We start from the raw sequence: 25,205 nt of genomic DNA on the forward strand, positions 1-25,205 counted from the left end.
TACAAATGCTGAAATAAAAAACATTCACTTTGTATTTCAAATTTCGTTGCAAAATTTATGCAAAAATAAGCTTAAACTTTTGTGTATTTTACAGATTCACAGAAAGACAGCTGCAAACAGAACAGCCAAGCCAACTTCCCAAGAGCATCTTTTCCTTATTGAACTTTCTTAGAGCATGCATAATGAAAGCAATCCATACTCCCATGTAGCACAAAAAGTTAAGCAACATTGAGGCAAGGAAAAACAAAGCTGTTTCGGGCAACCCATAACCAAGCTGCTAAAACAAAATATTCAGGACCCACAGTAACACTGGAGTCATTAAGTTCCTGTCCTCTTGTCTCATTTTCAGCGTGCACTTTCTGGTAATGCTCCGACAAATCAATAGCAGTTATACATCTTTTCATACATAATGGACAGATGAAACCCTGTGAAATAACAACTTTTAGGAGGATATACACAAAAAGTTATTTATGAAACAAAACAGAAACAATGAAAATAGACATATCAGGAAAATAATTAGTATATCTCTTTTCAGTATATGGAAGGGAAATTTTCAAGTAGTAACTGTACAAAGGGTGAAAGATTGCTCTCCAAAGTAGGACTCTGAAATTAGCTTCCATACTTAATGCTATAAATCCCCATTGGTCAATTTGATTGTAGTAAACAGTTGCTTTTGTTGGAATCTTATTATTCATTTTGTTTATGATACTTTGTCCTTATTTATGTGAGAGCTAGTATTGGCAAGCTAGCTTTTATTTTGGATCAAGAAATGACTGGCAGTTTTAACAAATATTTTTATTTAAGATAATGTTCTCAACAAAAAGTTCTTATAATGAAAGCAATTTTCAGTCTTCACCATATTCCACCAGCTAAAGATCCCATTTGTGCCCACACCCACAATTCCTATCAGGTGACCCCCCTTCTAATTTTATGAGCTAAGTAACATAATTTTAAACAACCTCCCAAACTCCCCATACCTAACAATATCTGTATTTTAAAATATGGGCTGTTACACTGATCTACGGTTTGCAGTTTTGTCATAAAGGAACAGTGAAAGGATAAGAGAATAAAGAACTTGAGTGTCAGGGAGAAAGTAAATTAAATGAAGACAGTGGTGAAGGACAACAGGCTACAAAAGTTATGTCATGAATTTTAGTGTCAAAAATAGATATGGGTCTGAGTCTCAACCAATACTGACTATGTGACTTTTAAAAAATCACTTTACTTTGCTAAATGTCAGTTTTCTCACATAGAAAACGGAGCTAATATTAGCACCTATTCATCTACAGTGTATTCCTTGCCTGAGACATAAGTGTTCAACAAATACTAACTGTCATTAGATGTATGGTTAGAGAGTAAATGAAACGAAGACAAGAAAGGATAATAGACTATAAGAAAAAATAGAAATTAAAAATCTAAAATAATCAACAAGACCAAAGAAGTTAAGAAGTATGACTATGAGAAAGTTTTTGATACAACAGGCAGTTGATGTAAGGTATGCAGATACAATTTCAACATGCCAGATAAAACTATTCTGTCTGATAAGAAAATGAAAGGTACTGCCATGGCCTTGAGGAACTAGAAAAGTAATAGATCACTGGCATTGATAACATTAAGAACTGGGAGGCTAAGACGTTCCTTGAGTCATTAATGTCATTTAGGATCATAGCAAGGAAGAAAGACTACAAACAAGATTCCAAAATGAGATGCAAGACAGGTTAGCAGTTAAAAGCTAGTTTGGGGCTTGAATTCTTGAATTCTAAGCTACTACTCTTAGTAGTTTATATGACCTTCAATTTCCTTGTCCATTAAATGAGATAAATATAACACCTACTTCATATGGGGAATCTCAGGAGAATTAAATGAGATAATACATGCTAAGTCCTTATCACAACATCTGATGCAAAGAAAAATTCAATGAATGTTAGCTATCATTTAATATCATTGCTCCTTTTGTTGACAACCCTTAAAGGAGATCAGCCAGGGGATGAAAATAAGTAACATGAATTCACTTTTTTTTCTTTTTACTGATGAAAGGGATGTCTTCCTGGAAACCACAGTCCCAGGTACTAAAAGTACAGAACAGTCATTTTTTTTAAAGAACAATGCGGGTTTTTTGACCATGATATCTTTCTGCTGCCTGACACTTTACTTATTTCTTCACTGTCAGTTTCCACATACTGTCATTCAACCATTCATTCATAAAGCATTTACGGGGTGTGGTTACTACATCATTATGCTTAGGTAGTGAGAACACAATGGTAAAATAAAGCAAAGACCTCATCCTTAATAAGCTTATAGACTTCTTGAAAAAGCTGCAAAAGAAAATACACTTCATACCCCACTAATCAGAAAATCCTATTAGAACTATTGGATTGGCTAAAAAGCTCTTTCAGGTCTTATGGAAAACCTGAATGAACTTTTTGGCCAACACAATTCCTTCAAAATATATTCAGAGCCTGAAGATCTCTCTCCATTGTTACTGCCCTGATCCAAGCCACCCTCAAAGTGTATATGGATCACTGCAGAAGCCTTCCAACAGTCTCTTCTTCTATCCTCGTGAAGTGAAGTGAAGTTGCTCAGTCATGTCCAACTCTTTGCGACCCCATGGACTGTAGCCTACAAGGCTTCTCCGTCCATGGGATTTTCCAGGCAAGGGTACTGGAGTGGGTTGCCATTTCCTTCTCCTTACCCCTATGAAAATGTAGATAACTTTTGTCATTTCCCTGCTCCAAACCTTCCAATGACTTCAATCTCAGCAAGAGTAAAACACTAAAGTCTGTACAAAAGCCTCTAAGGCCTTACATGAAGTGGGCCTCATTACCTCACTAACTCAACATCCCTCCAACTCACTGTGCTGGAGTCCACTAGGCTCTTGGCTATTTTTCAACATGGCAGGCATGCCCTCACCTCAAAGACTTGTTCCACATGCCTGCAACATGCCTGCTCCAGAAAGCCACATGATTCATTTCCTCACTTCATCCAGTTCTTTCTGAGCTATCCCCTTCTCAGAGATGTCTTCCCTGACAATTCTATTTGAAATTGCATCCACCCAAAACACTTTCTATTCCCTTTTTCTTGCTTTATTTTTCTCAGTAATACCAACTATTTCCCTCTGTATGTTTTGGGTTTTGCCTGTTTCCACCCAGTGGAAAAAGGTTTTTTCACTCACGCCATACTCCAGCATCAAGAACAGCGTCTGGCTTCAATAAATATTCAATAAATGAATCTCACAATAACAGTCATTACCAAAAGGATAGGCAATATTTTTCCACAAAAGCACATGGAAGAAGCATCTGTCTCACATCAGAGTCAAGGAAAGTTGACTGGAAAAAGCAATTTATCTGCAATGAGACTTGAAAGATAATCAGATGTTAACCAAGAAAAAGCAAGACTAGGTAAGGCATAGAGATTAGCGCACACAAAAGTTCAAAGATAAGAAATAACTTGGCACACCTTAAAATCAGTTCATTATGCCTGGATCAAAGAAAATAACATAACCACACATATAAGGTCAACAGATTTCTCACAAAAGTGAAAATTCAATTCAAGCAGGAAAAGTAACATTTTCAGCAAATAGTTACTATAACAGGATATAGAAAAACGTGGTTTCCATATCCACATGGAAGAAATGAACCTCAACCACGATTTCGGACCATACACAATAATTTAAAATAAGTCAAAGACTGAAACGTACAAGCTAAAAGATTTTTTAATCTTTCAGTCTTTTTTAAAATGAAGTGTAGTTGATATACAATATTATAAGCTATAAGTTACAACACAGTGATTCACAATTTTTAAAAGTTATAGCCCATGTATAGTTATTATAAAGTATTGACTATATTCCCTGTCTTGTACAATATTTCCAAGTATGATTTCTTTTTAACCAGAAGCAAGCATAGGATAGTTGTGCAACCTTGAAGTAAGCCAAAAATTCTATAGTACCCAAAAAGCAAAAACCATAAAAGAAAAGGCTGACAAAACTATTTCTCTTTGACAGACACCATTAACAAAATGAAAAACAAGCCACAGACTGAGAAAAAAATATACACATCACATATTTCTGATTGTGGTATAAGGCCTAAAACTAAGGCCCAATACACATCGCTTTGACAACCAGTCAAACTGGAAGGGCTTCAAATGGCCTAATTGCGAGTTCCCCTCGCCACTCTCTTCCCACAGATAAGGTCCTCTTATCCAGCTTCTCCTCTTCACAAGGCCTGCTTATCCCTAAGCAGCAGGTTTCAGCTCCCTGCCAGCCCCTGGAATTAGTCAAATAAGCCAATCACATCTCCTGTAAGAATGGGATGGGGCGGAGGGGCCTTACCTCCCTGATACCATACCATATATCTGACACCGTAATGCCTGCCTGTCACAGCCCCTGATTACTGACTTTGTTCCCAAGTGCAATTCTCATGTGGCCCGGCATGGCACGCAGTGTTCTCTTCCCCTGGGCTGTGAGTATATATAACAAATTATATTGATCTCATTTGTCTAATTATGTGTTGAGCCATCCCCATAAGCCTAGAACAGGAATCCTTCCCTCACCAACAGAATGAGTAGGAGGCAATCAAAACATTGATAAAAGGATAAAGAACTCTTACAATTCATTAAAATATAAATATTCCAATTCTCAAAATGGTTGGATTTTCAGTTCCAGACAAAATGAAACAGCTACATTTCTCTATTCTTCCTGAAATTCCTAGGCATTATATAAAACACAAGAAAAATAAAAAGCTGAAAGGTAAAGAGAAGAAGGCAGACCAGTTAAGGTCTCAGGAGCCAAGGATTGAGACAGTGGTGAGTACTCTGGGTTTTCTTTTCACTTCATATATTCTGGACTATGGGCTGGCAAAGCCAGCAACCTGAAAACTTCAGTGGACACTTACTAAAAAAGCCCTAAGAAAAGTCTTCTCTAGCCACTTGAGCAGGAAACTGAAAATCTGATGTGTTACATGCTGGTCATTACAGAGTGCCTTCAGTGGGTACTAAGGATGGAAGTCAGATTAGAAACAGAGTAAATAAAGAATATGCTTTGGCAATGTGATATACTAAATAGTCTAAACAACTGTCCTGATGAGAACAAATGATATAAGATATCACAGTACGTTATGTATTATCCATACTGTATATCTGTTATAGACTGAATGTCTGTATACCCTCAAAATTCATATGTTGAAATCTTAACCTCCAATGTGATGGGGCCTTTGGGAAATAAGATTAAGTCATGAGGGTGGAGTCCTAATGAATGGAATAGTTATCCTTATAAAAGAGACCCCAGAGAGTTCTCTTTCCCCTTCTGCCATGTGAGGATGGCCCATTTTTATCCAGGAAGCAAACCCCATCAGACCTAGAATCTGCCAGATCTTTGAACATCCCAGCCTCCAGAACTGTGAGAAATGTTTACTGCTTAAGCCTCTGAGTACTTTTGTTATAATACTCTATATGTAGATACTACTTTATATATTATAATGTATCATAATATATAAAATATGATATAAATGAGTACTAAACCAGGGCACTGTTTTATTTCTGACTATTTCTTTAAAATCCTGGAGAACATGGTATTTCAAATTCCATTTAGATGGTTGCTAAGGGCACAATGTTAAAACCTAGAATTTGTTCAAAGTGGGAAGCCAACCTCAGGGTAAAAGGGAAAGATTAAAGAAAAAGAGAAATTGAGAGACACAGTGAGAAATTTCAACTGAAACCTTAACCAATTAACACCTGAGCACTGGGCATATGGGAAAAAAACCTCTGAGAATTCATAATCACTAACAGCCCTCAATTAGGTTAGTAGCTAGAATTTACACTTGTTGGTAATAGGAAAATTTTCAAGTATGGAACTTAATTTAACAGAGCCCCAGGTTAGAGCCACCTCTAGAATAGTATCTGTATGCTGACGGGAATAATTTATGTCACAGGTAAAAACCAAAGCTGCAGGAAAACAGAGAAGCTGAGAATATGAGAGAGCATGGAATCCAAAGCACAAGAGAAAGGACTGAAATCTGATAGGAAGAGAGATCTGTCTTCTATCTACTGAAGTAATAAAGAGAAGAGAGACTAACGCACAGTTTTAGTGACAAAGTGAGAACATTCTTCTAATGATCCCTTTTTTCTCAATGGGACAGAAGGTGACTGAGAGAAGGCGGGAAGAAGGTAGGACACGCGAAAGGTCTGAGAGGACGAAGAAGAGAGTCCAACTATCAGAGAGTAGAAAAGGAACCCCAATAAGGAAATAGCAGGATTCCCAGGCACTGCTCATTACCGCTGCAGACTTTTTTTGGGTTTTGTCTGAATGAGGTCAACAATTATTACTAAATTCCTTTCCAGGGTTACAATTGAGCTTTTTGAGTTTATCATAAACCCAGTTTGGAATGTTTTCCTTAAACTTGCTCTTAATACAGTTCAACTGATACCTTTCTTCTCACTCAGTCTTGTTAGATCTTATCATGGTTAATATACACACACATGAAAGACAGACGGTCAAAAAGAGACAAAATAGAGAGATGAATGGTAAAAGACATATACAGAAACATACACACAACAGACTCGCCAACCAAGAGATGGGAAAGAGTAGGGAACAGGGAACTGGGTAGGTGGTAGAGCTGGGCCCAGAAAAAGGCAACTGACAAAAACTGTCAGATCAGAAATGTGAGTGTGTTCGTCTCTTAGGGGCAGAGTTATGGATGGTTTTTATGTTCTTCTCTCACCTAATCTCCTTTTTCTATAATGAGTATATATTATTCATTAAAAATAATGATAGTGATAAAGTAACTTCTATGGCTGACTTCTCAAAAAATTTCAGTTATTTTTTTAGACTTACTTTCTCCATTAATTTTCAAGAAGCTATCAAACATAAACATTCTTACAAAGTATAAATGAAGACAAATAATGTATAAGTTTTATAGCTTATCTAATTTTTCATTAGCTTAGTTGTTCACGACAATACAAACACAAAAGTACTTATTAATTGGTAATTCTTTACAAATTTTTAACTCTTCATTAAGCTGAGATGACTTTAATATTAAATATAAATTATCAATATTATTTTTTAGTCAATATACACTTTTGCAGTCTCACAACTAAGCACTATTATCTACCTACAGTGTCGATCCAATTTCTAAGAAAGATTTATGAGATCTTTTGCTACAAAAGTTTAAATTATCCAAATGTTACTCCAAACATTTGATATTTTTCCTTAAATAATACTGAATCTTACTGCCAAATTATTATTCTCATACCTCTGAAGAGCTTTCATTATTGACATCCACTGTGTTTATAGGAGCTGCTGATGAATCTAAATCAGAACCTTGAGAGCCAACTCTCCCAGGAGTCTGAAACACAAGCAGAAAGAGGGGAAAAAAAATCAAAGTAAATATCAACAATATATTCATAAACTATTTAATAACTAAACAGTAATCAGGGCTAGCCTTACACAGAAAAGTAGATGTCCTCTCAATAACTACAAACAGCACTAGAAGCCATCCTTTATTGATGACTAAACCCAACACTGTATCAGCATCTCTATCTGCACTCTCTTAGGTTTAGTCTTTTCAAATTAATAAAAAGGTCACCTTTATAAACGTTTTATTTTAATTGTGCTTTATCACCTTCACCTCATGTTCACAGAGTATCTTATTTAATCGTAATGACATCCCTGAGAGATGCAGGGAAAATATTTTATCTATAGATGAGAAAACAGATTCAAAGCAGCTAAGGAACTTCTCAAGACTGTACTGTTAATAAAAATCAGAAAGAAATAGAACTAAAATGCTGTGATTCTAATTCCTCTTGCATTGCTCTCCACTACATCAACTGAACTACAATGATTTGAGAGGAGCTAAAAAGATCAACACAGGTCACATTATCTAGTCACCCACCTATCTACTATCCATGCGAACCATTACCAATCTGTCTCCAATATTTAATATCCCACCATCAAAGATACAGTTTGGAGGGGTAAAGGTCTTTTTTCCTCCTGCAACATTATGATTCATTATACTTAGGTATGACCTTCAGTTCAGTTCAGTCGCTCAGTCGTGTCCGACTCTCCACGACCCCATGAATCACAGCACGCCAGGCCTCCCTGTCCATCACCAACTCCCAGAGTTCACTCAAACTCATGTCCACAGAGTCGGTGATGCCATCCAGCCATCTCATTCTCGGTCGCCCCCTTCTCCTCCCGCCCCCAACCTTTCCCAGCATCAGAGTCTTTTCCAGTGAGTAACTCGTCTCATGAGGTGGCCAAAGTATTGCAGTTTCAGCTTTAGCATCAGTTCTTCCAATGAACACCCAGGATTGATTTCCTTTAGAATGGACTGGTTGGATCTCCTTGCAGTCCAAGGGACTCTCAAGAGTCTTCTCCAAGACCACAGTTCAAAAGCATCAATTCTTCGGCGATCAGCTTGACCTTAAAGGAACTGAAAATCTTCTAAAACATCAGGTAAAAGACAGATTCAGAGTACAAGAACTGACTCAATAATCTTTATCAAAAAACACTAAGTGCAAACTATCATTAGTCTCACCATATGCAAGAGAGAATAAAGCTGTGGAAATTAAGTTACTTGTTCCAAGTCACATGACCAGTAAGTGGAAGAAAAAATCCCTCACAAGAGAGATGAGCCCCCAAAACACCTGGTTTTGAAAAACCATGTGAAGTATGTCCAGGAAAACTATAGAACTACAGGGAATAGAAAACCTACTCTTAAAGGACTTGCATACAGATTGACTTGACCTGAAAATCAGGGCAAACACACAAGACTGGGGGTGGGGGTGGGTGGGACACAGCTAACTGAATAGTTAAATAAAACAGCTAACATGGAAGAAAGAAAAGTATATGGACCATAGGTGAGGGGACTCACCTACTCATCTTGAAACATCTGCTGTAGAGAAAGGAACTAGCTAGAATGCTCCACATGGTCTGAGTCACTGGAAGGAACCATTTATGTGATCTCAGGCTACCTTGCTGTACTAATGCTGGCAGGCACCATATTGGAATCCTCCACCCAGCCTATCAGCACCAGAGACAGAGCGCACTGCACCTCGGCTGGGTCTCATAGCTGGCCAAGCAACAGCCCTGCCCACCAGCACCCCCACTGCAAGTGTGACCCCACCAACTGCATGCATAGGAGACACCCCTTAAGCACCTGGCTCTGGTGGCCAGGGAGGATTATGCTTCTGAGACCCACAGGACACCTAAATAAGGCCACTCCTTCTAGACTAGGAGAGACCACTGATATACCTAATATACAGAAACAAACATAAAGAAATAGGCAACATGAAGAGATAAAGATATTCCAATCTAAAGAGTAAGACAGAACCTCAAAAAAAGAACAATATGGAGATAAGCAATCTACCTGATAAGAAGTTCAAAAAGAATGGTCATAAAGACAACAGCCAAATACGGGTGAAGAAAAAATTAGCATTGTGAGAACCTCAACAAAGAGAAAACAGAAGTTATAACTGAAAAATATGCTAGAGGGATTCAACAGCAAACTGGATTAAGTAGAAAAACAAATCAGCCAGCAGGAAAATAAGACAATGACACTCACCCAGACAGAGCAGAAAAATGAAGATAGTATTTTAAAAAGTGAAGACACCTTACAGGGCCTTTAGGGCAATCAAGCAGAATAACATTTGCATTACAGGGGGCACAAGAGAGAAAAGAAACAAAGGGACAGAAAACCTATTTAAAGAAATAGTTGCTAAAAACATCCTTAACAGGGGGAAGGAAACAGATACCCAGGTCCAGGAAGAATCCGCCAAATAAGATGAACCCAAAGAGACACATCGGAGAAGGCAATGGCAAGCCACTCCAGTACTCTTGCCTAGAAAATCCCATGGACAGAGGAGCCTGGTAGGCTGCAGTCCATGGGGTCGCTACGAGTCAGACACGACTGAGCGACTTCACTTTCACTTTTCACTTTCACACATTGGAGAAGGAAATGGCAACCCACTCCAGTGTTCTTGCCTGGAGAATCCCAGGGATGGGGGAGCCTGGTGGACTGCCGTCTATGGGGTCACACAGAGTCGGACACGACTGAAGTGACTTAGCAGCAGCAGCAGCAAAGAGACACATACCAAGACACACTATAATTAAAACTGTAAAAGGAACTGAGAGAGAATACTAAAAGCAACAAGACAAAAACACATTGTCGTGTACAAGGGAAACCCTATAATACTATAGCAGATTTTTCAGTAGAGTCTCTAAAGGCAGAAGGGAGTGGCATATCATATTCAAAGTGCTAAGAGAAAAAAAACTTCCAACCAAGAATTCTCTACCTAGGACTTCCCTGGCAGTCCAGTGGTTAAGACTCCATGCTTCCAATGCAAGGGGCGATGATTCGATCCCTGGTCAGGGAACTAAGATCATACAAGCTGCCCAGCACGGCCAAAAAAAAAGAATTCTCTACCCAGCAAAGTTTTCATTCAGAATTGAAGATCAAGAAAACTCTTGATGAGCAAAAATTAAATGTGTTCATCACCACTGAACTAATCTAACAAGAAATATTAATGGGATTTCTTTAAGCTGAAAAGAAATGGCACTAATTAATAAAAAAAATATGAAAGGAAAAAAAATCTCACCGCTAAAGGTAAATATACGATAAAGGTAGAGGATCAATGACTTATAAAGCAAGCACTAAGGTTAAAAGACAAAAGTACTAAAACAACTAAAATTACACTAATTGGTTAAAAGATGCATAAAAAGAAATAAAATGTGTCATCAACAGTATAAAACATCAGTTTAGTTCAGTTCAGTCGCTCAGTCGTGTCCAACTCTCTGCAACCCCATGAATCACAGCATGCCAGGGCTCCCTGAGGCCTGTCCATCACCAACTCCCGGAGTTCACTCAAATTCATGTCCATCGAGTCGGTGATGCCATCCAGCCATCTCATTTTCTGTCGTCCCCTTCTCCTCCCGCCCCCAACCTTTCCCAGCATCAGAGTCTTTTCCAGTGAGTCAACTCGTCGCATGAGGTGGCCAAAGTATTGCAGTTTCAGCTTCAGGACATCAGGAGAGAGTAAAAGACAAAGATTTGGAATGATTTCTAATTTAAGTTGCCAGCAACTTAAAACAGGCTACTACTTACATAGATTGTCATAGGTGAACCTTACAGTAACCACAAGGAAAAAACTTACAGAAAATATACAAAAGAAAATGAAAAAAGAATCTAAACATGACACTAAAAAAAAAAATTCACACCATAACACAAAAAGAGAGAAGAAAGGAAGAATGGATAGGAACTATAAAAACAGCCAGAGAACAATTAACAAAATGGCAATAAGCACATGATTATCAGTAATTACCTTAAAAGTAAATGGACTAAATTCAGTACAGTCTTACGTCAAGAAATAAGAAATCCCCAATAAGCAATCTAGCCTTACACCTAAAGAAACTAGGAAGGAACAAACAAAGCCCAAAATTGGTAGAAGGAAGGAAATAAAGGAGAGAAATAAAACAGATTAAACATACACACACACACAAACACATACACACACATACAGACACACACACACACATACACAAACGCATACACACACAGACAAATACATACACTACAAAAGATCAATGAATCTAATCTGGTTGGTTGAAAAGATTAAAAAAAAAAAAAAACTGCCAAACATTTAGCTAAACTCACCAGGGGAAAAAAGAGGACTCAAATAAGATCAGAGATGAAAGAAGAGATGTGACAACTAACACACAGAAATACAAAGTATTTCTTATATGAATATACTCCAAGAAACTGGACAATCTAAAACAAATGATACATTCCTAAAAACACAGTCTTCAAGACTAAATCATGAAGTAGAAAATCTGAATAGACCAATTACAAGAGATTTTGAAACAGCAATCAAAAACCTCCCAACAAACCAAAGCCCAGAGCAGACCACTTCACTAATGAATTACACAAAATATTCAAAGATTTAATACCTATCCTTCTCAAATTCTTCCCAAAAACTGAAAAACAGGGAAGCCTTCCAAACACATCCTATGAAGCCAGCATTAATGAAAACCAGTCAAGGAAACCACAAAAAAATAAAAATAAAAAATAACAGGCCCAATATCCTTGATGAAAACAGATGCAAAAATCCTCAACAAAATATTAGCAAACTGAATCCAAAAATATATTAAAAGAAGCACACATCATGATTAAGTGAAATTTATTCCAGGAATGCAAGGATGGTTCAATATCCACAAAATCAATATGATATATCACATTAACAAAATGAAAGATAAAAATTATATGGTCATCTCAATAGATGCAGAAAAATCACTTGACAAAATTCAACATCAATTTATGATAAAACACTCAACAAAGTGGGTACAGAAGAAACATAATAAAGGCCACATATGACAAACCCACAGCTAGTATCACACTAAACTGAAAACAAAGATTTCCCTCTTAAGCTCAGGAAACAAGACAGGGATGCCCACTACTACCATATTTTTTCAACATAGCATTGGAATTCCTAGCCAAAGCAATTAGGCAAGAAAGAAAAAGAAAAGGAAATAACAAACTTCCAAATCAGAAAGTAAAACTGGCACACTATTTGCAGATGACATGATACGTAAAGAAAACCCTAAAGATTACACACACACACACACACACTGTTGTCACTAATAAACAAAATAAATGAATTCAGTGAAGTCACAGAGTACAAAATCAACGTACAGAGAAATCTATGGCATATCGAGGCCAATTATGAACTATCAGGAAGAAAAATTAAGAAAGCAATCCCATGTATGACTGCACCAAAAAGAATAAAATACCTAAGAATAAATTCAACCAAGGAGGTGAAAGACTTTGCACAATGAAAACTATAAGACATTGATGGTGGCTTCCCTGGTGGCTCAGTGATAAAGAATCCAACTGTCAATGCAGGAGACACAGGTTGATCCCTGGTCTGGGAAGATCCCACATGCTGTGGAGTAGCTAAGCCCACGTGCCACAACTATGGAGCCTATGCTCTGGACTCCGGGAGCTGTACCTACTGAGACCATGTGCCGCAGCTACTGAGTTCCGAGCACCCTGGAGTCTGTGCTCTGCAACAAGACGCCACCACAATGAGAAGCCCACACACCGCAACAAGAGAAAAAGCCAGTGCGGCAATCAAGACCCAGCACAGCCAAAAATAAACAAATGTTTTTAAAAAGACATTGACAAATGAAGAAGACAAACAAATGGAAAGATATTTTGTATTCGTGGACTGGAGAAACACTGTTTAAATATCCATATTCCCCACAGCAATCTACAGATTCAATGCAATCTCTACCAAAACTCCCAATGGCATATTTAAAAAAACTAGAACAAATTATTCTAAAATGTGTATGGAACCCAAAAAAAAATCCCCAATAGTCAAAATAACCCTGAAAAAGAAGAAAAAAGCTGGAGGTATCATGCTCCCTGGTTTCAAACTGTACTCTGAAGCTACCAAGTCTTCCCTGGTGGCTCCAATGGTAAAGAATCCGCCTACAATGCAGAAGACCCAAGTTTGATCCCTGGATTAGGAAGATCCCCTGGAGAAGGGAATGGTATCCACTCCTATATTCCCGCTTGGAGAATTCCGTGGACAGAGGAGCCTGGCAGGCTATAGTCCATGGGGTCGCAAAGAGCTGAATATAACTGAGCAACTAACGCACATAAAGCTACAGTAATAAAAACAGTATGGTACCAGCACAAAGACAGACACACAGATCAATGAAAGAACTGAAAGCATAAAAATGTAAACCTATACATGTATAAACAATTAATTTATGAAAAAGAAGCAAAGAACACACCATGGAGAAAAGACAGTAGCTTCAATAACAGTTCCAGAGAAAATGGACAGCCACATGCAAAAGAATGAAACAATTAACTCTAAAGGGATTAAAGACCTGAATTTAGGACCTGAAACCATGAAATTTCTAGAAGAAAACTTTAGACACCAGTCTTAGCAATATTTTTGTGGCTCTGATTCCCAAGGCAAGGGAAAGAAAAGCAAAATAAAAGGGACTATATCAAATTAAAAAGTTTCTGCACAGCAAAGGAAACCATCATCAAAACAAAAAGGCAACCTACTGAATGGGAAAAGATATTTGCAAATCATATATCCAATAAGGGGTTAATATCTGAAATCTACAAAGAACGTGCACAACTCAACAATGTCAGAGAATCTGAACAGACATTTTTCCAAAGAAGACACACAGATGGCCAAGAGGTACATGAAAGAATGCTCACTATCACTAATTATTAGGGAAATGGAAATCAAAACCACAGTGACATAACACCTCACACCTATCAGAAAAGACAAGAAGTAAACGTTTGAGAGACTGAGGAGAAAAAGGAATGCTGCAAACTAGTGGTGCGACTATAAATTGGTGCAGCCACTATGAAAAGCATTATGGAGGGTCTTCAAAAAATTAAGACTAAAAACTACCATTATGTATCAAAAAAAAAAAAAAACCCTGATTCAAAAAAGATCCACACACCCCTATACATTACAGCATTATTTTCAATAGCCAAGATATTTAAAAACCTAAATGTCCATTAAAGGATGAATGGATAAAGATGATGTGGCATACACAGACACACACAGTGGACTACTAAGCCATTTTTTTTTTAATGAAATTTTGTCCATTTGTAAATGAAGTCACTCAGAGAAAGACAAACACCATATGATTTTGCTCATACATGGAATCTAAAAAAACAAAACAAATGAACAAATAAAAACTAAAACTCAAAGATACTGAGAACAGATTAGTGTTTACCACAGCAAAAGGAGATTGGGAGGTGGGCAAAACAGATGAAGGGGATCAATTTCATGGTGATGGGCAGCAACGATACTTGTGGTGGTGATCCCTTGGAGTGTACACAGATGTCAAATTTCAATGCTATACACTTCAAACATACAATTTTTAAATTTTTTAAGTGAAAAATTACAAGCTAACTGTTCAAAACAAAGAACAGATTAACTAAATTGTGACATACCCAACTCAACAAACCTAACAATTAAAAATGACAAAAATGGGGGACTTCCCTGATGGTCCAGTGGTTAAGATTCCAAGCTTCAACTGCAGGAGGCATGGTGGGTTCAATCCCTGGTTCAGGAACTAGGGTCCCACATGCTATGTAGCATGGTGAAAAAATATTTTCAGTGACAGGGTGAAGACTATATAAAGAAATTACAATGTATGTGATATAATGGTGAATTTGTAAGACGGAAAAAATACAAAGTTTGGATATATTATGATTATGGTTCCAATTATGTAAAAATAAACACAGAGACTGAAAGGTCTTAAGAGACTGATGTGTCTTATGTCAGGGCTATATTTGTTATTACTGTTTTTCCCTATGTAACTGAAAGGGTAAGATCTGTATTGATGATTTAATTAACCACCTGCCCATATCCTCATTAGTGTAGTCATTTTCTTTTAATTTTCAGATTTTTTTAATTAAAAAATATTTGAGCTTGTAAAAAGATCCAGATGATTATAATTATCAAAGGCCTATCATTAATGCTTAGTGGCACCAGCCAAACAGATCAAATTTTGAAAACATGGGGAAAAAGTTTATATGATATTTAAAGTATTTATTTCAACCAAATAAGAATAGATGCCTGTAGTATATCTGGCTACTCTAGGTTGTTGATAATATAAAAATAATTCCTACGACCAACAACTATAAGATCAACAAAAACCATCATTCTCTACAAAAACTGCTTTCAAAAATCACATACAGGCTTTTGAAAAAAGTGAAAGTCACTCAGTCCTATCCAACTCTTTGCGACCCTCTTCCCCTTTGAAATTCTCCATGGAATTCTCCAGGCCAGAATACTGGAGTGGGTAGCCTTTCCCTTCTCCAGGAGATCTTTCCAACCCAGGGATCAAATCCAGGTCTCCCACATTGCAGGTGGATTCTTTACCAGCTGAGCCAGGAGGGAAGCCCTAAGAACAGCACTTAACTGGGGGGGTGAAAAAGTTATTGTTTACTGTATGCAATACCATGAAAGGTATTACTATCATAGAAGTTTTAACAACATGAAGTTTCTTTGAAATTCATATTATATCTATTTCAGGCTAGTTGTTTATTGAAAATACACTGCTGCAATTCAAAGCAACCAATAATTATGTCTTCTGGTTATGACTGAAAATCTAATAGCAAAGAAAAACAGAATCAAAAACACCTAGGAGTATATAAGAAACATCTATTTTGCAGATGCATGACAAAAGTTTTTCTAATATCTGGTGATACACTGAGTCAGAGCTTCCAAAATTCTCTCCCTACATCTGACTCCCCCCAACCCGACCCTGCTATATGACTTCATTCCAGAGAAGTTCAAGCAGGAAGAGGGCAAGAATTTCAATGAGAACATAACAGTTCTACAACCTAATTGCTACTAAAAATAAAAAACCACATCTCTAAAATGTACCTATCTTCAAAGCACTAAAATCAAGTAAAAGGATAACTAGTCTTTGCACACAGAAGAGATGTAGTAAATGCTGAATTTAAAGTAAATGCACAAGCCACACCTCTCTAGCTGAAACTAGACTGGAAACAAGGCAAACCAGTAAGGCTGACTTGACAACAGATTATTAACTGCTGGGAAAAAGTGACTTGACTAGAAATAAATTACTGCTTTTACGAAAATCTTTGAAAAGAAATGTAGGATATTAAGTACACCTTATACTTGGCAAAATTATTTCTGAAACTGGAAAGGATACAAGTATTAGAAATTAAATGACATAACCACCTCAAAACCTTGGAGACTTAAGACATCTGTAAGAATTTCTTTAAAAAATGCACCTTTCAGCATTGATTTCGTCACTTTATTTCACCTTCTGCTTATCATAAAGACCAATTAGGAAAATTTTCACAAATTCAAAAACTCTGAAAAGCCACCTACTATATTCAGACCTTAAGAAGGGTTTTTAAATACATTACCTGATCCTTGTACTATAAATGGATAATCAGAGATTTCTTAGGGTCCTCATTACCTCTTTACTATGAAGAGGTAAGAACTTAGCACATACAGATAAACTGAGAAGGTATGCTTGCAAATGACCATTTTTTTATTTCATGGAAAGCACTCCAGCACTTCACAGGGAATTTTCATGCTCAATCTCTTAGCACCATTCACTGTTGCTGCTGCTGGTGCTGCTAAGTCGCTTCAGTCGTGTCCGACTCTATGCGACCCCATAGATAGCAGCCCACCAGGCACTACCGTCCCTGGGATTCTCCAGGCAAGAACACTGGAGTGGGTTGCCATTTCCTTCTCCAATGCATGAAAGTGAAAAGTGAAAGTGAAGTCGCTCAGTCGTATCCGACTCTTTACAACCCCATGAACTGCAGCCAACCAGGCTTCTCCGTTGTTAGGAGATCTCATTTACTCCCTTAATTTTAATTATCCTCCAATGCAGCCAAAAATAAAATTTTATTAAATAAATCTAATCGAGATCTCTGAACTTCAAATTCATATATTTTCCTGTCTTGCTAAATATCTCTTAATATCTCAAATCATTTTATTCAAAATCAAATTCATTATCTTTTCTCACAACCTTTTATCTGTTTGCATTCTCTACCCAAAATTACAGAAAAATCATACACCCATCTTGCCTAAATTCAAAGCATTACCCTTAGGTTCCTCTCTTCCCTAACCTTCACAATCAATCACTAAGTAAATTCAACCACCTACACAAATTTTAATCTATCCTTTCTTTATCTTCTTCGTCATTAACTCAGTTCAGGATGTCATCATCTCTTTTCTGGACTATTAAAGAAACTTAATTTAACACCCTGTATCTCTACACCACATTTCCAGTTGCTAACTGACTTCCCAAAAGACCTCAAATGAATCATATCCAAAATCAAACCACTTACCTCAACCCTTTACCATCCCAAGAAAAAAGTTTTCTTTTCCTCCTATATTTTCTAGCTTCCGTACGTTCCGTTCCGTAAGTCGCTCAGTCGCGTCCGACTCTTTGCGACCCCGTGGACGGTAGCCTACCAGGCTTCTCCGTCCATGGGATTCTCCAGGCAAGAATACTGGAGTGGGTTGCCGTTTCCTTCTCCAGGGGATCTTCCTGACCCAGGGATCGAACCCGGGTCTCCCGCATTGGAGGCAGACGCTTTAACCTCTGAGCCACCAGGGAATCCTCATTTATTTAAAACCTTGGCTAAAGCCTAACTGAACTCAAATTGATATTTATACACCAATGTTCACAGAAGCATTATTCACAACTAAAATGTGTAATCAACAACAACAACAAAAAAAATCAAAAAACCCAAAAGTCCACCAATGGATGTATAGATAAACAAAATGTGGTATATAAATACAACAGAATATTATTTAGCCTTTCAAAGGGATGAAATTCTATACATTCTACAACATGGATGAATACAGGAAGCATTAGGCTAAATGAAATAAGCCAGACACAAAGGACCAATATGTATGCCTCTACTAATATGAGTACCTAGAATAATTAAATTCATAGAGACAGAAAGTAAAATAATGATTACCAGAGGTTAGGGGTAGGGGGAATAATGGTAGAGAGTTTCAGTTTGGGAATGAAAAAAACATTCTGGAAATAGGTGTAATGGTTGCACAATATGAATGTACTTAATGCCACTAAATTGTACACTTTAAAATGATAAAAATGCTAAATTTTATGTTACCACAATTTCTAAATTTTAAAACTGAATCTCAAGTTAATGGTATAGTCACACGGAGAACTATTTCAAGTGTTTTAAGAACAGTGTTTTGACTATATAGCCTTACTGAACTACAGTATAATGACAAAAAGAACTAAAAAAAATTTAACAAAATTAATTAAGTTTATGAACAGCAATGCTAGTATTATTAAAATTATTATATATATATTTTAGGAAAAAATAATTATGCCAAGGTTAAAAGCCAAGATACTCAGTATAAAATTTAAAAATATAAACTCAAGGAAAAATGTTTTATAATATTTAATCTGACCTCATGTTGTTTTGCTTTTTTTTTCCTCTCTTTTCTTGCTTTTTAAATATCTGTGTATGCATGTATATCCTATTCTTATCTTCAATGCTTAAAAGCAATGACAACACAGAAGCAATAAGTACCCTAAGTGCCCAGACAGTGGTATTTAAATAGCATTTCCCATTAAAAGGAACCAGGACTCCAGAGAAATGGATGAGTCCAGCCTGGAGGAGAAATCTTACTAGATGAATCTAGGACATGTTGTGCCATAAAGGAAGTAAGTTATCAAATACTTGACAGGGTCCTGTCAAAATGACAAAGCCAACTTAAATGCACTTCCACTAGGTAAAGCTGAGACAAGGTGCACATCAAAAAAATCACAATGGCCTCAATTAACTGAAACCCACTAAATATATATAAATTCTTGAGTTCATGAGGATTCGTATTAAAAAAATCCATGAGTTCAAACGAAAAAGACAAAAAAGCAAGCCTCACTGATCACTATTAGAGTATCAACTCTTATTCTGAAAATTCATAATTAAAGAAAAAGAATTAAATTAAGCATGTATCATGACCATCTAGTATACATTGAAGTTCATGGCAACCAAATAGTCCGGCTTTAAACTGAAAAGTTCTTTACAGAAAAATATCAGCTAATATATGTAGAATAAATTAAAAATCTAGAAAATCAAGTTTGCAACTATTGATGAAATCAGTCTTTCCAACTTGTGATATCATAAAACTTTTCCTTAGATAAGAAGTTTTTCTGTCCTTTAAACTATTACATTTCTTATTCATACTTCTGTAACACTCATAACACAAGGAAGAAGAAAGTGGTGGTAATTACAGTTAATGACCATCAATAAATCACACCTATGTTTTAATGCCCTTGCAATTCTCATGCATAATCCTCTCCCATATGGGCTCTGGCCATGAAACTTGCCTTGCCTCATGGTAGTATAGCAAATAAGGTACAAGTAGAGTGCACAGTGGGATTTGTTCATTCATTGCTGGAAATTCCTTTATCACCATATAAGCCCAGGCTAACTTTGGACACATGTGACCCAATGATTACTACCAGCAATCTGACACAGACTGTTAGAGTATCATCCCAATCAAAGCTGTATTAGTAACTCTAAGAGAGGCCAGGAGAAGAATCATTCGGCTTAACCTAGCCCCAACTGTTGATCTACATAATATAGAGCAAATAAAATGTGTTGGTTTTAAGCCAAAGCTTGGAGATGGTTTATTATGCAGCAACAGACAGAATTTGGAAAAGGGCACGGCAACCCACTCCAGTATTCTTGCGTGGAAAATCCCATGGACAGAGGAGCCTGGTGGGTTACAGTTCATGAGGTTGAAAAGAATCAGACACACTTCACAACTAAACAGCATCACAACAGATACAATTAGATACAACAGATATAATGCTGTATCTTCTCCACAAAAGAAAAGGAATCTTTTAGAGGATGGGAGTCCTGTAAGACTAAGGTATTTATCAAATTTCCTAGTAAGGACACAATAGAAAGCATCCACCTGAGTTTACTACACAATACTTCTCATACATTAGAAAGAATTAACATAACTCCTCCAAGATTGACATTATTCTCTTTTCCACAGATTCTTTTTTTAACTTTCTAAGTTAAACAAGACTCTTGAGAGTCCCTTGGACTGCAAGGAGATCCAACCAGTCCATCCTAAAGGAGATCAGTCCGGAGTGTTCATTGGAAGGACTGACGTTGAAGCTGAAACTCCAATACTTTCGCCACCTGATGCAAAGAGCTGACTCCCTTGAAAAGACCCTGATGCTGGGAAAGACTGAAGGCAGAAGGAGAAGGGGACGACAGAGGAAGATATGGTTGGATGGCACCACCGACTCAATGGAGATGAGTTTGAGTGAACTCTGGGAGTTGGTGATGGACAAGGAGGCCTGGCGTGCTGTGGTCCATGGGGTCACCAAGAGTCGGACACGACTGAGCAACTGAACTGATGTTAAACAAGAGACTAGAACTAAACTGCCACTCTAGTTTTCAGGGTATCTGAGTAAAAATCAAGATTTTTTTTTTCTCTTTGACAATACTCTTCTGTGGAGTGTTGGAAAACCATCACTCTTAAATACTGCTTGTGGGAGTGTTGCTGCTTAGTCATAAAGTCATGTCCAACTCTTTTGAGACCCCATTCTCTGTCCATGGGATTTCCCAGGCAGAGTGGGTTGGAGTGGGTTGCATTTACTTCTCCAGGGGATCTTTCCAACCCAGGGATCAAACCTGTGTCTGCTGCATTGCAGGCAGAATTTTTTTTACCACTCAGCCACTGGGGAAGTGTAACTAAATCCAAAACTGTATATCCTCTTTGACTCACTGCTAGGAAATTACCTAGTCGACAATTCCATTAAATGATCTTGTATACAAGCATGTAAATATACAAGCGTGTTTACTGCAGTGTCATGTATCAGCAAAACTGGAAGCAAACTAAATGTCCTTCAACAGAGAAATGATTAAATTTTAGTAAGCCATATAATAAAATATAATGTAGTTATTAAAAATAAATAATAAAAGAGGCAGTTCTCAAAGTGCTGATACTGAAAACTTTCCAAACTATATTAACTGGAAAAAAAAACCAAACTCTCAGAAGAGTATGATCATACTGCATAATGTTAACATATATATACATGAAAACTTTGCGGAAAAATATACAAGAAGCTATTAGGAATGATTACTGGAAGGACCTTCTGCTTCTCACTTTATAGCTTCTATGATACTCATCTTTAACTCCTGTCAGCCTCAAGCTCCACATAAAATTTGTCTCTTAAGTCCTTTCCTGCTTGCTCTCAAACTTCAGCCTTGAAAATGGTCACTACTACTCTTTGCTCTAATCTCCATTATAACTCTAATGCCTTTAAACTTGTCTTACAATTCATCTTTGTAATTACTTTACTTTTCATCCTCTGAGTTTCTTCTCATTTCTATACCTTCTTCTTAAAATTGAATATATCCTGATCTGTACCAAATCCTGATGTAGAAGGTTTACTCAGACTTTTGCAATATGACCTTGACCCACCATATGACCACTGATGTTGTTCTATCCATCATAAATCCATGTACAATAGTAAGCTTCTTTACAAATATATCACATTTAACCCTAATTCATTTATATCAGCTTTCAACTGAAAACAAGTCCTATTCTTTTAAATGTAAGCAATCCCACCTGAGAGTCATCAACAACTTTAATAAGCACGCAAATAGTCACCCATGTTATTCAATTATTAATGCTGAATTGAGAGCAATCCCTATTCAATCCGTCTTTGTAAGTGGTCTCTAAGAGGCTCTATCTCCCTTGTTGCACCTGATTCCAGCCCACTCCAAATTTCTCAAGTGCCAGCACACAATATACTTCTGCATCCTAAGTCTCCCTGTCTAACCCAGTGATACAGAACTTAAAAAAAAATAAATACAGTATGCCAGAAAACAGGGCAAGAACCATGAAAGTAGCGAGTGTCAGGTGTTCAGTCACGTCTTAACTCTTTGCGACACCATGGATGTAGCCCACCAGGTTCCTCTGTCCATGGGATTCTCCAGGCAAGAATACTGGAGCGGGTGGCCATTCCCTTCTCCAGGGGATCTTCTCGATCCATTCCCGGTATCCTGCATTGCAGGCGGATCCGTTACCATCTGAACCACCAGGGAAGCCCTATCTAAATACAATTGGCTCTTGCTTTCAGCATAGCATGTCAAGTGTTCCAAAAACAAAAGTACACCTAAATCTAGGAATACTGATTCAGAATATAGTAGTTAAGAGTCACACAGACCTACATGCAACTTCCAGTTTACCTACTTGGAAGCTCTGTAAAAGTACTAAAGCTCTGTAAGTCCCAAATTCCTATTTGCAAAGTGGAACTAATAATGTCAGCCTTATGGAACTGTTGTGAGGATTAAATGAAATAGCACATGTAAAATGTTTAAATCAGCACCTGGCATTTGTCAGATCTACTATTAACAGTAAATACTTCAGTTCAGTTAATCTTATCTGACTCTTTGCGACTCCATGGACTGCAGCACGCCAGGCTTCCCTGTCCATCACCAACTTCTGGAACTTGCTCAAACTCATGTCCAATGAGTCAGTGATGCCATCCAACCATCTCATCCTCTGTCATCCCTTTCTCCTGCCTTCAATCTTTCCCAGCATCAGGGTCTTTTCCAATGAGTCAGTTCTTTGCATCAGGTAGCCAAAGTATTGGAGTTTCAGTTTCAGCATCAGTCCTTCAATGAACATTCAGGACTGATTTCCTTTAGGATGGACTGGTTTGAACTCCTTGCTGTCCAAGGGACTCTCAAGAGTCTTCCCCAACACCACAGTTCAAAAGCATCAATTATTCCACACTCAGCTTTCTTTATAGTCCAACTCTCACATCCATACATGTCTACTGGAAAAAAACCATAGCTTTGACTAGACAGACCTTTTCAGCAAAGTAATGTCTCTGCTTTTTAATATGCTGCCTAGGTTGGTCTTAGCTTTTCTTCCAAGGAACAAGTGTCTTTTAATTTCATGGCTATAGTCACCATCAAACTGATAACACGGACCACAGCCTTGTCTAACTCAATGAAACTACAAGCATAGGGCCACCCAAGACAGATGGGTCATGGTGGAGAGTTCTGACAAAATGTGGTCCACTGGAGAAGGGAATGGCAAACCATTTCAGTATTCTTACCTTGAGAACCCCATGAACAGTATGAAAAGTAGATACTTACATTAGAGCACTGCTCCTAAAAAAAAGACCTAGAATCAAGATTTAAAAACTGGAAAACATCTCAGAAATCACATTCCAACTTTAACATTCCGGAGATGAGGAAACAAAGTTCCAGAAAGTAACTAGAGCTGGCTTACCTGAAATCACTACACTATCTAATGACAGAGTTACAATTAAAACTTAGGTTTCCAAGTTCTAACTCGATATACTTACTATTGCAAATATTACTTGGCCATCTCTGTATCCATCAAGACACTTAATTTCTCTAATCTCAACTTCTTCAATGACAAATTACAGGTATAGGATAAGATCATTGGTCTTTCTAGCTCCAAAATTCTCATTCCATGATTCACGTGGGCTAACTTAAAAGCATGCCCATAGAAACAAGGTCAAATATATTTCCAGTCTTTATATATACTTAGCTTTCTTGTAGATACTTTCAAAACTCTAAAATTTAGTTATTAATTATTAATAGTTACATGAAAGCAGTCAAGTCAGGAAAAAAAGTAGCCAAGTCAGTAAGAGATAGAGAATATCAAAACTAATTACAAATTAAGTTACTTGTAACTAAATTGGGTTTATAAATATCAAACAATTAACTTGATACTAAGTGAAAAGGACTTTAATATCGAAGTTTTTAAATATCTAACATATAATTAAAACTGATCTACATATTTTAAGTACAGAATTGCTTGATTCAATAAATATGGACAGACAGACCAAAAAAACATATCAAAATAAGAATTCATAGTCTAGTTCTAAAAAGAGACCTTTTTTTTTTTTTCTTTTTTTTAATTTTAGGCACTTGCTACCTCTCAGTGAAAGGTTGTTGCTGAACCACGAAAAGACACCGGGATTCTTCGCCTCCAGAGGAGAAGAATTCAATCCAGGCCAGAGACGAGGCTTGATCACTCAGAGCTTTTGTGTAATAAAGTTTCATTAAACTATAAAGGAGATAGAGAAAGCTTCCAACATACACATCAGAAGTGGGCAGAAAGAGTACCCCCTTGCTAGTGTTAGCAGTGGAGTTATATACTCTCCAATGAATCCAAAGAATGTCTGGAGGTTGTAAAGACCTCACCAGACCTACTCCCATAATTTACATTTTAAAATAACAGGATTAGCCAGAAGGTTTAATCCAGAGACTGTCCTCAGGCAGGATACATTATTGTTATATAATCCTAAGGAATGTAGGGGGGGGAGTTTGTCCTTTCTGCCTCCTTGAGAATTCCAGTCCCCTCTCTCCTTGGGGACCCCTAGACTTCTCAACCTCCCTAGGAAATGACTCTCTCATTCCCCCTTTTCTTTTAGGAGAATTATGTTGCTAAGGGAAAGGGGCGTCATTTTATTCCATAACTACTTCCTGCTGTTTAGGGGCGTGGTCCCTAAATTGTTGAGGCAACATATTCTCCTAACCCTCACATTGAGGGTCTCTGATCCAGGGGCCCCAAGTAATAGTTGGAGGAGGCTATGGCACTCGTAGGAGCTTGGACAACCACTTGTAACTGGAAAGCCT

General features: G+C 37.3%; 1 protein-coding gene across 6 annotated transcripts in view; it reads right to left on the reverse strand.

Annotated features, from left to right (window-relative positions):
• EEA1 (early endosome antigen 1) overlaps nucleotides 1–25,205 on the reverse strand; it is a 135,206-nt gene that overhangs the window by 87,173 nt on the left and 22,828 nt on the right. For 4 of the 6 annotated variants that reach the window (XR_008681922.2, XR_008681921.2, XM_055396420.2 and 1 more), the window contains exons 2-3: nucleotides 7,245–7,337; nucleotides 303–425 (exon numbers count right to left, since the gene is read on the reverse strand). Coding sequence is in view for 4 of the 6 variants with exons in the window: in XM_055396420.2 (XP_055252395.2) it covers nucleotides 303–425; nucleotides 7,245–7,337 (216 nt within the window). In the remaining 2 variants the exon portion in view is untranslated. The remainder of the gene's footprint in view (nucleotides 1–302; nucleotides 426–7,244; nucleotides 7,338–25,205) is intronic. The other 2 variants (XM_055396423.2, XM_055396422.2) reach the window with 2 other exon arrangements.

Source organism: Moschus berezovskii, chromosome 6 (genome assembly GCF_049115385.1).
Source record: "Moschus berezovskii isolate FMDL1 chromosome 6, NW_MosBer_1.0, whole genome shotgun sequence".
Lineage (NCBI taxonomy): Eukaryota > Metazoa > Chordata > Mammalia > Artiodactyla > Moschidae > Moschus > Moschus berezovskii.